Consider the following 17,927-nt stretch of genomic DNA (forward strand, 5'->3'; position numbering starts at 1 on the left):
CCATGGGAGTGGGAGTGGATTAGAGACTAGAAAGGTATTTAAGCACTGGTGTTTTGGTAAATAAACAGAACACTTGGAGATCTTGTATTGTCTTCCACCCCCTCCAATGTTTGCCTGGGGAAGATTGAGGGAGTCCAGAAGTGGGACTCAACAGGGCTCCTTCTTGAATTTAGGATAAACTATAACCTTTCTCAGTCTGGCATTTAAAGCTCTTCTAAAACACTTGATTTTCAAAATCACCTGAGGGAAGATGCTCTAATAATCAAATCAAATCTCTGTTTTAGAGTTGGCAAGTCCAGTCACTGTCTTGAGACTTGTATTTGAACTTATGTCTTTCTTCTAACTAAAAAAGTTAAAGACTAAAGTCCAACTACTTTTAGGTCATATGCTTCTATGTATTTTGTATCATTCCTTTAGGGACTCTGCTTGAGTCAAATAACCATACTGCTCTCTGAATCTGATTTTCCACTTTCTTCCATCTACATTTCTTCTTACAGACTTCCCCCTATATTCCTAGAACAAATTCCCCATTTCCTCTGCCTTAGAATTCTTAAATTTCTTCAAGATGTAGCCTTAGGTGCCCTTCTTATCCCTCCAGTTATTAGCATTCTTCACTTCTTCAGATGAACTCATACTCATGTTTTAATCCTCTTATCCCCAAGTAAAAAAGTTCTGTGAGAGCAAAGATATTTAGCATTTTTTTTATCTATAACATTTAGCCTTGTCCAGAGAACCTTAATAAAGAAATGGAGACAGCATAGTTGGGGTAGTGGTGGGGCAGTTTCAGGTAAGGGAATGCCATTCCCCTAAGACGACTCCTTTTTTGACTGATTGGTGTAGTATGGTACAAATGATGCCAGGGGAAGGATGGGTAACAGAGATGGAAGAAATCTTGAACCCAAATTTAATCTAAATTTGCAGTGACTTCAAGCAATGAAAGGTCTAGAGAGAGCAAATACTGGACTAAAAGGAAAAATATTCAAAATTACAGGATACAAAGATTTTTTAAAGAGGTCTTATTTTTAACAGGCAGGATATTACATAAAACTCCTGTGACTGCATGGGGTAAGATTTCTACTTTAACCAAACACAAAAATAAGTGTTTAATTATGTAATGAGGATGGTTTTACAGTCTTATGGGCATGTGATTCTTGGTTTAAATAAAATTACTGCTGTAATCAATGGGTGGTATTTAATGTAGGTTGTTTAGAAGGGGGAATGCAGCTGCTTATTAAAGAGGATTTAGTCATAGAACTTTGGATACTGAAAGAACTGAAGAACTCTAATCAAACCTCACCTCTTTTCAGGTGAGGAGATGGAGGGAGGTATCCCCACATACTGTCAAGAGAAGCAGAAGCTCCTGGGAAACGATTTCAGAGAAAGCCCTTCCCCATAATTGGAGCCAACAATAGGATGGGTGGCCTTAGGGAACCGATTCCTCCACCCTTCAAGTTTTTCAGTGGAAGCTGGATGACCAGCTGTTAGAAAGGAGGGGTTAGACTGGATTCCTCACTGTTGTTTTTGTTTGGTTGTTTCAGTCTTGTCTGAGTTTTTGTGATCTCATTTGGAGTTTTCTTGGCAAGGTTACTGGAGTGGTTTGACATTTCCTTCTCCAGCTCATTTTACAGATAAGGAAACTTGAGGCAAAGAGAAGTCACTTGCCCAGGGTCTAAGATAATGTCTAAGGCCAGATTTGAACTCATGATTGTCTTCCTGACTTTAGAGCTGGCACTCTATTCACTGTGCCATCTAGCTGCTCAATGTACATCAACAGGGACAGAATTACTGATGCTCAGAGTAGTGCTTCCTACCCCTATATGATACTGGTCACTGCCCATGGTTCAGTGGGTTAACAAGACTACTCTTGAGTATCAAATTGTAAGCAGCCCTGTCGAGACACATCCAGCCCCAACCCCAATCAACAGTTCATTCAAAGAAAGGTTGCCTTTTTTTCTCAAAGCTAAAATTTATTCTGTACAAGGTTCCACTGTACATTAGACATTCTCTTTTACTCTTGCTTACACAGTAAGCAAGTGTACACCCGCCCCTTGGCTCAGGTTTACAGGTCTCCCCTGCACAAGGGGGTCAGGCCAGCTAAACCTATGGGGTCTTCCCCTTCATGCATTAGAGTGCCTCAATCTGAGCAGCACAAGTTGATCCTGGGTCTGCTGTGGGGGAGGACCCAAAGAGTTCATTCCTTGGGGCTAATCTTCCTTTCCAGAGACCCAGCAGAGTTGTGTCCAACTACCTAAGGGCAGAACCAGGACTGCATTGGGGTGAAACACTAAGGGCTGAGGCAGCATGTCCCCAAAGTACTCATGGCTGTTAGCTGTTAAGATGTTACTAAAGATTAATGACAAAAGGAGCCAGAAGGGCAGCATGGGTGTCCCTGAGAAACTCAGTCCAAGGGGCCTATGTCTGAGAAGCTCTGAGGGAAGGAGGGAATGGCAGGGAAGGGAATAAATTAGAAGAAAAAACTGGGAATGGTGCCAGGGAAATGGTTTATACTGTCCTTTCTCAATGCCTAGGGAGTGGAACCAAAGATTGATTGGAGAAGTGGGTAGGGAGAATCAGACACCTTGTCATGAGATGTTCTCCTCCCCTACTTGCCTCTTCATCTCACTGCACTATGAAGTAAGTCAGTGGTGTAAGGACATAGCTTCTGTTCCCCCAGCAAATTTGAACAAAGCACTGAGGGAAGGGAAAACAAGGCAGAGGGCATTCCCCTAGTCCCCAAATGCTGTAAGGCACAATTCTCAGAGGCAACTAGAATCCATCCAAAAAGGTTTAAAAAAACCCAAAAAGCCCCCCAAAACTTGTTAGATGCCAGTTCTATAATGGCTGTGCCCAGGGCCCTGCTGACATACCTGCCTAGCACCACTGGGGGCTATTGTTAGAAAAAGTTGTGCTTGACAAGTTAAAAAATAAAACCAACACAACTCCCCAGCTGCAAAGAGGCATATGAGAGAACATCTCCAGTCTAAGAACTCTGCTTGTAGTTGTTTGAAAAACAAAAAGAAAAAAGAAAATTGGGCTTTTAAAAACAAAAACTGCTTGTTTCAAAAAATATCCCACAGTCAGTTCCTCTGGAGTTAGCAGCGTCAGGAGGCCTCTTGGCTCACATGTGACTTGGGTAGGCCAGCCGTGCGGGGATGGGCTCTCCTCTGTGCAGAGCCAGCAAGTCCAGGCAGCAGTCCTCCTAGTCAGGCTCCGGAGGGTGAGGTCTCCTCAGGAGGAGTTGGAGGCTGGAGACAGCAGCAAATGGATGAGGGCCTTCTCCCCACAAACTGCTGTTATTTATTACACACATGGAAAACACAAGTTTTAAAAAAAGAAAACACGAGAAGCTGAGGGAGCATCTTGCTGATTCAAGTCTCTGAGTCCTCCTGCGTCTTCCCAGCCAGGTGTGGGTGAATCTTGGAACACCTAGCTCCTCTCTCCCAGCTCCTGACCAGGCTGCATAAACTCCTGCTCCACAGCTTTATTTTAGTTTATTACTCTCTCTCTCTCTCTCTCTTTCGCTTTCATTTGCAGTTTCATTTTTTTTGTCTTTTTAAAAAACTTGGGATGTGGGGCTGCCACGGGGAGGGGGAGATGGGGGGGTGGCACCCCTGCCGCTACATACGGGAGGGTGGGCTGGCCAGTTCATAAAAGAGCAAATAGGCATCACTGCTTCGCACTTGGCTGGAGGACATGGGTGTGACGCTGTGGAAAAAGGAGGGACAATCAGTGTCATGGTCAGAGGCTGGTCAAGGGCCATCTCTGGACAACCAGCAGGATCATTAACATTTTCCTTTGCTACTACTATAACTTTTCAATAACCCTGAGCTCTTGGCTTGCTGAACATACAGAAACTCTGTTCTTCCTGCCTCAAACAGAGCTCCCCCCCCCCCCCCATTCCCAACTCCACTCACCTGGAGTCATTGAAGGTATGCCATTCTCCTGTCACTGGGCTCCGACAATAGGCAGTATAGTGGCCGCCCATGGTGGTTCCAGAGTGATTGGACACAGCATACAGGTTGTAAACAGCGTGGTCTAAATGAGGAAGTGGCGAGTCAAACTGCAGCAAGGGCTTCAAGGTTCCCTTATTCTCTCACTCCCATCCTAAAGGTGTGACACCTCCGCCTCCCCCTCCCCTTCGTCTCCGCCAAAATTCACTTAAGACACTCACTGGTGTTTTCTGAGGCAAATTCTCTCAAGTCCAGGTCTCTCAATGGGAAGTTCACAAATGTTGTGAGTTTGCTGGTTCGTATCCTGGATTCTGAGAATCGCTTTAAATCTGGAATTGGTTTGAGTTAAGAGTGGAGAGGGGAGTATTTGTTCTTCACACACATATTGTCTACTAAGTAAATGGCACCATGCTAAGTGCTGTCTAAGAACAAAGTCCAAAGAACAAATCCAAGTCCTAACTCAGCTTTCTGGTTTTTAAAATAACAGAAAATGAGGCACAAAAGCCAATAGAGTCCTTCCGACATTCCCATGGCTCTGTGCCTTCTCAGGTTCTCACTGCAGCCCTGGGAGGATAGGGTCTTATCATTCCCATTTATAGAGGAAAAAACACTAAGGCAGAAGTTAAGTGGCCAACTCCAGGCCTCTCCCTCCACTCTACCACCTCTCTGCCTCACCCAATCTTGCTTCCCAGTTCTGTCTGACCTTTACCCTCCCTCCCACAATTCAATCAGCCCCATTTCATTGCCCTTCACCTTCCCCTAAAATCAAGATGCCAAGGATACGGAGCACCAAGATCTTTGGGAACTTCTGGATGGAGAATTTCTTTATACACCTTTTTCTGGCTCGGCATCGACAGCATGTCTAAAAAACATAAGAAACACAATTGATGAGTTGTGGAGGGAATCACAGGACCTGATGGTAGTGAATCCTAGGCTTGACTTGATTAGCTGAATCTCAAGTAAACTAAAGTGTTAACAAAAAGTTATTTGCTGATCAGAAAGTATCACTTACTGGTTTCTCATCTCCATCTAGCACATCCTCTTTGGTGAAGAGCCTCATGCAGTCCATCAGGGTCACCTCAGGATAGCCCCGCTAGAAAAATACAGGGCTAAGGTAAGAGACCACAGAGAGGAAAAGCTGGGAAGGGGATTTTCAAAAAGTGGGCCTGTAGTCAGCATTACCTTTGCAATGGGGAGGGAAAGGTCCCAGAAGGGGTCAAAGACGGTAGAGCAATAACCACACTCAGTACATGTCAAAGAGCTCTTTAGCTGCCCCACAAAGAGATCTAGGGAAAAGATAGAAGTGAGACAGATAAGGAGGAGAAGGACATGCAGTAATACATTGCAGTAATTATATGATTTACTTATTTCTTTTCAGTATACTGATGGTGCTGCTACTGAGAACTAGATCCAGGAGGGACAGTGATCTTCAGATCTTATACTTGGGGATTCCTACATCTTTTCCCAATTGCTCAGGTTCAAAAGGACAATAAAACTTGATATCCACCTCATGTGATTTCCAATACTTACCCCCAATCCTACTGTCTTCTCGTTCCAGATATTTCCTCCACATTTGTCGCCCTTTCTCCTCATCACTGTGGTACCCAGAAAGAGAAAGATGAAAAAATAACTGACTTAAGGCACAAATTATGATGAAGTTACAAGTGTAACAAAAACAATGACCCAAATTGGTTCTCAGATCTAATGTAGGGATCTACTCTACTTTGGTTTCCTTGGTCATTTCCTTGGAATCCTTTGCTTTTGTGGGGAAAGGTAGAGCACCACATTTTTTTCCTTTTTCTTTTTGTTCATTCTTTTCTCCTATCACTTACGGAAGGTGATCGAGGTTCTCAGGATTAGACTTAGGCCGTACTGTGACCCGGTTCACCTCATTATGGAGTCCATCCAGTAGAAAGCGAAGGAACTCTTGAGCATCCTGCTGACTGAACAATGAGAACAGAAACCAATGAGTAGAGGAAAGGGCAAGAAGTTCATACACATCTCCCCAGAAGTTCTCAACTATCCCCTTCACCCACCCTGGGAAGAGACATCTCTCTGCAGAAGCCTTACTTATAGCCAACGAATCGGGGTGCAAATCTCTGGATCTGGGTCTTGAACTCTGATGGGCTCACCACATCATTAGGTGACGAAGTCCATATAGTCTGGATCAGTTTTGCAAATTCTATTAGAAAGAAAACATGTCTGAAAACGCCAGGGCACAGAACAGTCCATTAAGGGTCTCTGAAACTGGGACCCTAACCAAGGTAGGCATGTACCAAAACAAAGTAAAATGGCAAGAAACCATGACCAGAGACACACCAAAGGAGGCCAGAGAATAGCGGAAGCATGCATGGGTTACAAAGACAACTACCCAAAGATTCCTCACCCTCCATAAGTGCTGTATGTGCATGGCTGCTGCTATTGAGGTCACGAAGGTAGAGCCTCTGGAGACAATAATCTCTTAGCTCCCGGGTGTTGCTCAGGCACTGCAGGATTGAGTTCATGAAGCACTGAAAGAGATAACAGGAGGCATTGCTGGGCTAAGCAGAGAGATGAGCTATCTATACACCATAAGCAAGGCTTGAGAATTACATTCTCCCCCCCCCCCCAGCTTTTGTTCAAAGAATTCATGCTCAATTTATCAAGGAATAAAAATATCAATGTGCCAGGAAGAATGGAATATTTAGGCATTAAAAAACCAGATATTTATAAACAATATTCAAATGCTTCCCTTATAAGACTCCAACCCCTTCCCAGTATTGAATCCTAGGTGGCTGCCTACCTGAGCTATCCCTAGTCTCAGCTCAGTCTGGAGGAGAGATGTGTGGCCCCAATATAGAATTCTAGCTTCATATCTGGTTTACCCCAGATATGAATCCTCCCACAACCTCAAGTTCCTCTTTTCATAAGTGAAAGGGTGGCTGACCTATAGTAAATTCCCTGTGTCAGCACAGGATGACGTAAAGGGTTATTTACTGTAGGGGTGTGCAACAGGGTGTGGGCAAGATTGGGAGAAGGGGAGTAGAAAATGGAAGGAAACTCTTGAGGGGAAGGATCCAGGAAGGGGAGTACCACTGCCAGTTAAAAGGGTAGCTCCCCCTCAGCGGGGCTTTTTTTTCTGGGGAATTAAGGCAAGGAATCATCATTCTGAGAAATGCCATCCAGGAAAGGAAGGAACCAATTGGCTTAGCAGGTAGTTATCTTGCCTGTAGCTAGGTGGGTGGCTTTAGTTAGGATGGCTTTGCCAGGAACAGGAAGGGGAATCTTGAACAACTGGGTTGGGTAGAGATGTGCAGTTTAGGTTTAGTACTCACCGTGTTCCCAAGGTTTCGAAGACCAGCCAGACCCTGGGTGCTCTTAGAGGTCTGCAAAATTAAACAAATGAAAATAGAAAGAAAGAATATATGAAACATTAGGCAGAAACCTAGTCAGCTATGCAGGTAGAGCCTGTGCTGGGTCCATAGCACCGATCTGATAGAGGCCTCAGGACTTCCCTAAGCCAGGAGCACTGGGAAACAAATATTTTCACCTGGTTCTCTTTTTCTCCTAGGTCTGTGCTCCTCACGGAAAAGAGGGGTAAAGAATTCCTTTTCAACAAAGAAACAAAAGTGCTCTTCAGAATTGTGTTTTATTTTGTCAAAAACAACTACTATTTTTCACCTTTTCACTTATCTTTACTACTTTTCTCCTACAGCAGGCAAGCGCTAGCCATTAAGGCTGAGAAATAGAATTTAGAACATTTGAGTTTCCCCTCTATTTCTGACTACGGGAAGCTGTAAGACAAAAAAATTGGGATTTTCTTCATGGCTCTGACTTATAGGATCACTAAGATTTTAGATCTGGAAGGAACCTCTGAGATCATCTAGTCTAACCCCCTCTCATTTACAGATTAAGAAAATGAAGCCCAGAGAAATTAAGTAACTTGCCTAAGGTGAATAATTCCTGATTCCACTATGGTTGACCAATGTAAAAAGTGGGAGCTATAATGGCCACTTCAAAGAGGGCTTGAAATGTTTAATGAAATAAATCATAATCCATGTTTTCAGATCCTCAGCTGGGAGAAGCTCAAGTTTCTGCCAGTCCAAAATGCCATTGACAGGTGGAAAATTCCTTCCTTCTTCGCTCAACTCCCAAGGGCTGATGAATTAAGAACTAGGAGAATCTTCCTTCCCTGGCTCCATGGCTTGGGTTCTTATATCCTGAGAGGCTGCTGGCTGGGAATCCTAGTGATGTCAAATTAGGGTGATTTGATATCACTCAGGTGGCTAAGCAGAGGTAAAAGTCTATCTGAAGGGTGCTATTCTTACTCACATCCCTATAATGGGAGCTGGTGAGAAGTGATACAGGTAGAACAGGTGCTCAGACAGGAAGTCAGGATGCCCATGTCAAGGCTCCTTTACTAATCCGAGTAGGTAGAAAGTTTAAAGTGTCAAAAGGGTTGTTAAAACAGTGGTTTCAAAATGTGTCACCTCTACTTCTAGGGAGATGGTCCATGATCAAACACAGCTCCACAGCTGTACTGGCTGGGGCTTGTGTTGGGCCAGCTCAACCCTCATCAGAACAGGAGCTTGAAATAGCTCAGCTAAAATTACTCCTTATATATACTGACAGCCTACTTAGTTGTCAGAGGCGCACTACTCCAGGAGAAGTGGTCAGGGAAAGGAGAGCTGATGGATGTGGGTAAATGTTACTTTTTAAATGTTGAGCCCATTACTAAACTTTAAGATCTCCCTTAGTTACAAAGCCAAATCCCAGCATGTGAAGTAAAATTGTGCCATTGAAAAAAGAACCCTTAAATCTATAATCACAGTGAAAGATATATTGGCACCATGCAAAAGTTGTCATGCCTGAGGAGAACAGGATGCCAAGGCTGATACTATATGATACTAACTGAATAATATAAAGTGAGATTCAGGGTTAAGACAGTCTAGCTTGCAGCATCCTGATAGGGAAGAGATTGATGTGATCTTTGGGGCAGAAACCTTATTGAAAAAAACATGCAAGTGGCCCTGGAGAAGTACAGTGTGATCTAACACACACTGTTAAGACTATAATACATTTCTGTTTTGATGATTCCTAACTGAATGCTGAAAACCTTGCCCTCAGATGCCAACTAATACCTGTCTTTGGCGTAATCCTATACTTTAATCTAGTGTGCCAAATTCCTTAACTTGAACACATGAAAAAACTGAGGCCATGAGCATCCTTCCAACCATGCCAATCAGTGTCTACCAGTATTAACCTGGGGAAGAATATAGGGTCATCTTTCTATCTAGGTTTTCCCCACCCCCACCCCTCCAAGGTATTTTAAATCTGGAGCTGATAGCTTGGAAGAAGGAGGGTCAAACAAGGAATGTCATCACTATTACTATCCATTATGGCAAAACCATGTCCCTTGTATCCAAGTTTCAGCTGGTCTCTAGTGGGATTCCCTTCAGGTCTCATGAAGACCCCACATCCCCCTCCCCTGGTCTTTGGAGGTTAACTGTTTACATAAAACTTCATGAATTCATCCTTCTTGCCAAATACTAAGACCCACGTGCAGGAAGTTGAACTTAGAGTCTAGGGTAGGAATTAAAGGAGAGTAATGGTTTGCATTCAGCCAAATAGTCTGCCATTGAATAGGAAATTAGGAGCTCCAGGGAAAGTCAGCATTTTCCATTCTAGCAAGGAACAAAATGTCCCAGGAGTGACCTTTCTTACCAAAAACAATCCTACCTCTGGGCCAACAGGGAGAAGCTAAAATTGAGGAGCTAGGAGATTTCAATCTGTTTCTTGTCCCCTTTTCTAAAAACTATAGGAATGTTGAAAATTCCTGGCAATTTATAAAAATGGCCATTAGAAAATCTATGATCCTGTGACAATAACATCTAGAGAAAGTATCTTGAGGATCGAACAGCCTACACCCTTCAGAAAATAATAGGGAAGGTCAGGACAGCCGTGGGAGGGGCTGACAGAATCTGTCCCTGAATACCACCAGACCATAAAAAGAAGACTTTAGGGATCAGAGGTCACAGCAAAGTTGTTCCTTAACACGTGGGCTAATTCGGCGAGCACCTCAGCTATTGTGGCAGCCGTGGGTCCTGGCTGGAGCCCAGAGGCTGGCGTGGCTCTGGCAGGAGCAGTCCATGCTCTGGCGGGCCGAGGCGGCGGTGCCTGTTACATAAGAGCTGTCAAGCTGCGGCCCCCGCTTTCCTCTCGGAGGGCGCTGGGGAGAGGAGGTCCCTGTCTCGACCTGCCAGCACGGCTCTAAGGTGTCTCCACCATTCAGGGCCGGCCAGGTGGGGCCGGCCGGCACGCGCCCTTCTCTGTCCCCAGGCCACTCGCAGGCCGCAGGGCTCTGCCCCCGGACCCAGGGCTTCTCTGCTGGGACCCCGGCCCAGGAGGGTCAGCGCGTGCCAACCGCACCGCTGCCCTCCTCAAGGTTCCCTGGCACCGACCGTCTCGAGGCGGTCGCGGCCTGGGTCGGGGTTGGCACCGGCGCCGGGGGGGGGGGCGCGTTCTGGGCCCCCCCGGAGTGGGCTCACCTGGCAGTGGGGGGAGGGGGGCCGGGGGCCGGCAGCGCCCTCCCCCTCCCGGGGCGGGGCAGGGTCCCGAGCGGGGCCGCCGTACCTTGGCCTTGTTGAGCAGGAGCCCCACGAAGGTGGAGAGCAGCAGGGAGCGGGGCAGCGGGGCGCGGGGCCGCAGCTCCTTCCCGAAGCCTGGGAAAGGCGCCGCCGGGGGCTCCTCGGGCAAGGTCACGGTGTACGAGGTGCGCATGCTGGGGGCGGCCCTGCCGGCGGGGGGGCCTGCGCTAGGCGCCCCTCCCCTCCCCCACGGACGTTAGTAGGCGGCGCGAGACCCCCGCAGCGGGCCGGGGACCCTGCGGCCGGCGCCGGGGCGCGCTCTGCTGGCCGGTAACCGCTCCCGAGCCCCGCGCCGCCGCTCCCGGGGGCTGGCGAGCCCCCTCCCCTGCGCCCGCGCCGCCGCTCGCTCAGCCAACAGACCGGGCGACTGTCGGGCTCCCGGGCCCGGAGGCTGGGGCCGCTGACGTCAGGGGGGTGTGGCGGGGCGGGCCGGGCTGCGGCGGGCGCGGGGAGGGGGGACACGGGGGACAGGCACTCGGCCTCCCTTCTCCCAGCTCCCGGCCCCGGAGGCCGCGGGCCCACTCCTCATTTGACAGGTGGAGCGGCTGAGGTCCCGGCCCAGGGCCCCGGCCCGTGCGCGTCCGAGCCTCCGTCCGGGTGCCAGGCACGAGGCCCGGGGCGAGACGTGGCAGCCCGCAGGAGCGGCCGCGGCCCCCGCGCCACCGAGCGCCTCGGCCCGGGCAGCAGTCCGCGGGGGCCCGCGGCGCCGCGAGAAGCCGCCCCTGCTGGCCCCCTACGGCAGCGCCCCGCAGAGGGCCGGGCCGCAGAAGCCGGGGGAGACCGGGGAGGCGCTCTCGCAGAGCAGCAGCTTCCCTGGGGCCCCAAACTCGGCCTGCAGCCCGCCTCGGGGCCTCCCCGTCCTACCCCCCCCCCCAATGGGGCACCTGGACCCGCCTGGAGAGCTGTCCGGTTCCGAGCCGGAGCACAATATTTAGTAGCGTTCAGAAACGTTCTTGCGGCTCCTCTCATAAAGCCGGGCCTGCTCAGACTCGCATGTGCCCAAAGGGCCTCCACGCGACCACGGTCACACAGGGGACAGCTCCCGCACACGGGCAGGGCGTGCACGTCGATCAGCGCTCTCCTGATATCTTCAGCCTTGTGTTAAAGTCAGGGAAGCTAGAAGCCCCCCCCATCCATGTGCTGGTCATGGTGGGGAGGTAGAGTTTTGAGGAGAGGGGGGCTGGTGGGGCTCTGCCCCATGAATGGTAGAAGGGGGCACTTCCACAGCCACCGGTGCCCTGTCCAATCCTGGCCATTTCACAACTGGTCAACTGCAACTGCTGCTTGCCATGTTTTCCAACTTTAAAACTCTCACTTTTCAGATTCATTAGACACATTTTGTTCTCACACACCGTTTGGACTATGTCATTTTTTCCTTGCTAAGAAACCAGTTTTTTATTGACTTGAATTAAATCAAAACTCCTTAACCTTTCCTTTAAGACTGTCCACTAATTGCTCACTCATCCTTACTTTTCCAAGCCAACCCACACACTGTACTCTTCATGCCACCTGACTTCTCCCACTTCTGTCTTTGCACAGATTTGCTTCTTGGGGAAAGCCCTATCTCCTTCCTGGCAGTCCACCTTCCTTTTCCTCTTTCCAAACTCACCTCCTCCATGAAAATTTCACAATGTTACCTGCCCACTTAGCTTTTGACACTCCATTAACCATGTTCCCTTCAGCAATTAAGTACATAGTTTAAACACACTGTATTGATTTGTATCAGTCTAGGTTTTGCTTCATAAAGTCTTTTGTAATTGCTCTTCTGGGTACATCTTTTGTTATGGTATCTGTCAGAAGAAAACTGAAGGTCACAGCTGCCTCCTTCTTCAGGGGATGGACAATAAAATGGGGTATTAGTGTGAAGGAACTGATAGTGTGTTGGGTGACAGCTTTAGGGGTTTTGGATTAAGTGCCTGAAAATCCTGTCACTTCTTGAGTAAAGGCGGCAGGGGCATGTTCCTTTAGTTCAGCTAAGAGCTGGCTTATCTGCAAGACAGGTATTCTAACAACACAATTGTATAGGGAGTATTTTATATAATTTATCTCATTGGGTCCTCAATACTCTTAGGTATTATTATCCACATTTTGAAGACGGGAAAACTGAAGCTCAGAGTTTGAGGGACTTGCCCAAGTGATCTAGATCTAAAAGGGACATTGGAAATCAATTCCAAACCCCTTATTTCTGCAGTGAAGAAACCAAAGCCCAGAAAGTATAAGTAACAAGTCCAAGGTCACACACAGGTAATAAGTAGCAACTCCAGGATCTGAACTCAATTTTTGCATTTCAAGTCCAGTTCACTTCCTATGACATCATGGTACCTTCTATCCCGTCTCAGAAAGGGCAGCTGTGTTCCCCTTCCCCTCCTTTCTCCTTGGTCAGAGAAGGTCAGGAAAATTAACTAAGGGGAATGAAGCTTCTAAATAGAGAACCCTTTTCTGGGAGCCTCTAAAGCAGAGTATGATTAGAATGGGAAGGTACCTTGGAGGCCATCGAGTTGAACCCACTTGTCCTACTTCGGTCCTTGATTGTGTGGTCTTGGTTCTCTTATCTGTACCTTGAAAAATAGGTTATTCTAAGTTGAACCAATCTCACTGGGCTAAGATAGTCATTTCTCTGTACCTGCTTGTTCTGTCTAAGCTTCTTGTTTTCCACTTCCCTTGTAATTGGCCACAGCTTTCTGTAATGACTTTGACTACTTCTTCAAAGCTAACCAGGTAAAAATCCTTATGATTCCAGGCCATATCTCAGATGCTGCTGGCTGACTGAGGAATTCTGGGAAGAATGAACAGAGGCCTGTGAAACTCACAAAGCCTATGAGGTAGTGATTTGGCACCTGTTTGGTTTCGCTGCAGGGGGAGGAAAGGGTCTGCCATTCTGTTGTCTATGAGACTAGAAGAGGCAAGTGGGACTCTGGTTCTCCATATTCTTTAAACCCTGTCTGATGATTACTGACTCTCCACTCCTCCTCCCCCTCCCCCAAAGACTTCTAGGAAGCAGGTTATTGATAGGAGGTGGCAAGTTCTGAATTCCACTGGCCCCCGGGGGATGGGGGGGAGGAGGAGGAGGACTAGCGTCAGCAAGATTCCAGAGCCCTGCATACATTCCCTCTCCTGTTACACCTGGGTTCATCAGGAAGTCAGTTCCAAATATATAGTTCAGTGAGTGGGGGCCACTTGTCCAACCTGGGCTCTGGACATAGTGTTCACTTCCTAATCCTGATGATCAGTGGAGCGATTTCCCCAGAGGCAGGGAACATTCTCTCAGACCTTGATTAACCATTGCAGAGCTGGAACCAGGTCTGTCAATAAGTCATCCAGAATATATACCGGGAGATCATGTGTGTGTGTGTGTGTGTGTGTGTGTGTGTGTGTGTGTGTGTGAGAGAGAGAGAGAGAGAGAGAGAGAGAGAGAGAGAGAGAGAGAGAGAGAGAGAATGAATAGAAGGCAAAGAAAGTACTGGAAAACTGAAGCCTGTTATTCCCTCTAACTTTCTCTGGCTGTTTAAAGGCCAAGAACCTGCAGCTTGGAGAAGGCAAAATTGGGGCCTCTTCCCTTACCATTCCCTAGCTGCAGTCCTCATCAATCAGGTAGAACTGGATGTGTGTGAAACTCAAACTCATGTATTCAGATGCCTGACTAAGCATGAAATAGTGAAAAGAAGCCTTTTGATGCTTGGTACTGGCTTTTTCTCCTAGTTAGTGGACCCCAGCTCTTCCTGGCTTTCTCTTTTAGGAGACTTTCCAAACTCCTATGACAGTCCCTGGTGTCCTCATTTGCCCTATTTGGAGTAATCCCCGGCTCACTTCAGGTCACTGTCCAAGTCCAAAGCCCCATCCAAGAGGGTGGGAGTAAAGTCATGTGACCATGATTTATCGCCTGGATGGCTCTTGCCACTGAGTATCTGGAAACCCAGGCCTTGGGTATTGAGTCAGCAGCTCTAGGGGCAAAGAGGTCCCAGGGATTGAGGCACTGAAGTTAGGTGAGGAGGGGGGTGGGGAGGGAGGGCTGTGTTCAGGGACCCAACCTGGTTCAATTCCTGGCTTCCAGTGGGGGGTGGGGGGAGGAGGGGGCAGGTGTCCGGCCTGTTGACTTTGTCCTCTGGAGGGACCTCAGATAACAAGTATCTCCTCTCTACTTTGTTCCCTGGGGAGAGTGAGCCGAGCTGAACAGAAGAGGCTCAGTGCCAAGGGCCAGGAGAGAGAGAGAGCAGCTGGAGGGGGTGGAGCGGAGGTGGATTAGGAAGGATTGTAGGGGGGGTTAAGGCACAGCCCTGGCAGGACTCTGTAGAACAGCTTGTCCTTCATAGGCCTAGGGAACATTAGAGGTGGGGTTGATAGGATGGGATGACAGCACAGTGGAGATTGAGGCTCCCAGTTCCCTAACAAGGCCAGAAATCACCTGTACTGGCTTGAGTCCCTCTGGGTCCATCTTCCTCTTCCTTCTTATCTCCCTGCATTTCAAGAACAGCATCCACAAAAAAAAAAAAAATAAAAAAAAACAACAACCCCACCCCCCCCCGTATGCACTCCACTGGAAGGCTTTTGGAACCTCTTCTCCTTACTTCTAGTTTTTTAATTTTTAGACTATGCCCTTCACAGTTGAGGCATTAAGTTCTGGAGGAATGGGTAGAGGAGATCTGGGAATTTACAATTTCTGATTTTTTTCCTTCCTAGGCTGTTTCTTAATGTCTTTCTCTACTGTAAACAGATACTATATCATCATAACAGGGTGAAGGCCTGATGATATTACTATTGCCGAGGTGAAAAGAGCTCACTTGTTAAGATCTTCAATGTCAGAACCTGCTTTGGTAATCATTACAAAAGCAAAGTGCCTCCTGTAGACCCACCAATGCCCCTCTCTGAAGTTATCAGTAACTGAAGCATTCTAAAAGTCTGCATTCCCAATTAAGAGGACAAGCAGCAGCCTAATCTAAAAAAATCAAGAGGAAGGGAACCCGACTTTGGGTTAGGTTCCCCTAACCTTTTAAATACTCCCATTTTTGTATCTTTATTCATGATGCTCTACCTGGAGTGTTTTTCGTCCAATCTCTGCCTATGGAAAACTCAAGTCCTTCTTCAAGTTCAAGTAGGAATACCAACACCTTGGAATTTTTCTCTAATGACTCTGGTTTGGAAGCGATTTCTACCCCTCTCTGAATTCTAAAGCATTTTCTTTGCTCCTGTCATGTGGCCTATTTTATATTGTATCTTTTACAATTGGGGCAGCTAGGTGATGCAACAGACAGTGTCAGGTCTGGACTTAGGAGGACTAGTCTTCCTGAGCTCATATCTGGTCCCCTTGCCAGCTGTGTGAACCTAAACATGTCACTTAACCAAGTTTGCTTCAGTTTCCTCATCTGTAACATGAACTGGAGAGGGAAATAGGAAACCATGCTTATATCTTGGCCCAAAAAACCCCATATGGGATCAAGAAGATTGGGCATGACTGAGAAATGACTGAACATCTATGACAGTGATTTATTTCTATTAGATTTTATGCTACTGGAACTGACTCATCCACCCTTGTATCTCTCAAAACACCTGCTACAGTAGCTGATTGAATAAAGTAAAAGATGTGATTCCAAAGTATCAGTTTGTCAACAGACTCATTCCTTTTCAAGGAAGAGGTCAAGTTCCTATTCTAAACTGCAAATAAGAAAGCTCAATCTTGTATCAACATGAGGAACTAGTGGTCAAGTTCCTATTCTAAACTGCAAATAAGAAAGCTCAATCTTGTATCAACATGAGGAACTAGTTATGTAATGGGAAGGAGGGAAAAGAAGAGGAGAGGAAGAAGGAAGGAAAGGAAACAGATACAATAAAGTTTTTACATATAACAGTCATGGCACTGGCCCATCAGGTTTCTGTCTCTGCTGAAATTTTCTCCAATAGGTAGGTGAAATGTCAGATTTCCATTCTTATCTATTTCCTTGGCTTCAATGATGACTTCTAGGCAGATGAGTCCCAAATCTACCTCTCCAGTTCATCAAGGTTGCTTGGTCTAATGGAAAGAGACCAGATTTGGGGATAGAAGAGTCGGATTCAAATCCTGACTTAGAACCTTCATGGCCTTAGACAATTCACTAAACCTCTCTAGGCCTCAGTTTCTTTATTTGAAAAAATAAGGGATTTGGATAAAATGATGTAGTCTAAGGTCCCTTCCAGCTTGAAAGCTATGATCTTCTGATCTCCACTAGTATTCCTTTCAGCTTCTCAAACTCAGCATGTTCCAAATGGAAATAATTTCCTTTTTCCCCTAAACTCATTTCTTTTCCAAACTTCCCATATTTTTGAGGGCATGAATATCTGATACTGAGTCTTCTCTCTAACATTTTCCATATTCAATCAGCTGCTAAGTTGTTGATTGCATATCCAATACCTCTGTCAACTTTTCTTCACTTACATTGTCACTGCCCCTCTTCCATCTATCCCACTCTCCCCAACTACCAGGTTCTCATTAGTTTTTCATAATTGATTCCCCTGCTTCAGCTATTTCCCCCTTACCCTCCTCCTCCAGTTACCAAGATAAATCTTCCTCAGTCACAGGTATGACTATATAATTCTCTTCCTCAAGACTTGCCAATGATTTATTGTCTCTAGAATAAAATAGATTTTTCAGCCTGACTCTGACCCACCTTATTGATGATCTTTCATATCTCCTAACTTCATGTAGTCCACATTCCAGTCAAACTGGACTACAAGTTATTCCTTGAACTTTGAATTCTATTTCCCATCTTGTGCCTTTGTACAGGACTGTTCCCTAATATGTTCTAAAGTCTAGCATTCCAATGCCAAACAGAAGCTTTAGTATTTTGCCCTTAAGCAATGGGACCCACTTATTCCTTCAAAAATAATTATCTCTCTTCAGAAATAACTTAGTATGCATTAGCTGTATGAATATATACTTTTCTCCTTAATCGAAAGTATGTAAATTTCTTGAGGGCAGGGGCTGTTTTACTTTTGGTTTTTGTATTCCCAGTCATGCTAGAACAGGCATTTAATATCTGCTGATTTGAATTTCTCTTCAATCTTGACTTGTCTAATTTTGGATTTTAACTTCTTTCTAGATATCTAACCATCAGGATGATGATGGTAATGTCATTGTCATTATATTATAATGGTAACTGCCAGGACTTTAAATAATACATTATTTGCTGAATTGACCCAGTCAGGACCCCAGATTCACTGTGTTTCCAAAACCTGAGTTTCCTAATCTATACAACTGGAGCATTGGGGGCTGGGGAAGGTTGAACTAGATGGCCTCCTTATCTTTCTTCCAGTCTATCAGTCCAGTCCCCACCTTCAATCTTGCCCTTCAAACTTGATTTCTTTGAATGGTCCTTCCACC

At 46.5% G+C, this 17,927-nt stretch overlaps 1 protein-coding gene and 1 long non-coding RNA gene across 7 annotated transcripts in view; one reads left to right on the plus strand and one right to left on the minus strand.

Annotated features, from left to right (window-relative positions):
- Positions 1-385: 385 nt before the first annotated feature.
- Positions 386-17,927, minus strand: part of USP2 (ubiquitin specific peptidase 2) — a 29,274-nt gene continuing 11,732 nt past the window's right edge. For 2 of the 5 annotated variants that reach the window (XM_074215265.1, XM_074215266.1), the window contains exons 3-13: positions 7,265-7,315; positions 6,337-6,460; positions 6,021-6,132; positions 5,783-5,893; positions 5,481-5,545; positions 5,133-5,236; positions 4,963-5,043; positions 4,734-4,812; positions 4,172-4,279; positions 3,915-4,035; positions 387-3,705 (exon numbers count right to left, since the gene is read on the minus strand). In XM_074215265.1, the coding sequence (XP_074071366.1) occupies positions 3,618-3,705; positions 3,915-4,035; positions 4,172-4,279; positions 4,734-4,812; positions 4,963-5,043; positions 5,133-5,236; positions 5,481-5,545; positions 5,783-5,893; positions 6,021-6,132; positions 6,337-6,460; positions 7,265-7,315 (1,044 nt within the window). In that variant the 3' untranslated portion in view covers positions 387-3,617. Of the gene's footprint in view, positions 3,706-3,914; positions 4,036-4,171; positions 4,280-4,733; positions 4,813-4,962; positions 5,044-5,132; positions 5,237-5,480; positions 5,546-5,782; positions 5,894-6,020; positions 6,133-6,336; positions 6,461-7,264; positions 7,316-10,562; positions 10,870-13,058; positions 13,086-17,927 lie in introns of those variants that run through there. The other 3 variants (XM_074215267.1, XM_074215268.1, XM_074215264.1) reach the window with 3 other exon arrangements.
- On the plus strand, positions 10,086-16,469 carry LOC141507531 (uncharacterized). Of its 2 annotated transcripts, none has more exons than XR_012474177.1 (3): positions 10,086-10,231; positions 13,317-13,398; positions 15,308-16,469. It is a non-coding gene; the product is annotated as an uncharacterized LOC141507531 (long non-coding RNA). The 2 variants fall into 2 exon arrangements; XR_012474178.1 differs by lacking the exon at positions 10,086-10,231 and adding an exon at positions 10,597-10,701.

Source organism: Macrotis lagotis, chromosome 1 (assembly GCF_037893015.1).
Source record: "Macrotis lagotis isolate mMagLag1 chromosome 1, bilby.v1.9.chrom.fasta, whole genome shotgun sequence".
Lineage (NCBI taxonomy): Eukaryota > Metazoa > Chordata > Mammalia > Peramelemorphia > Peramelidae > Macrotis > Macrotis lagotis.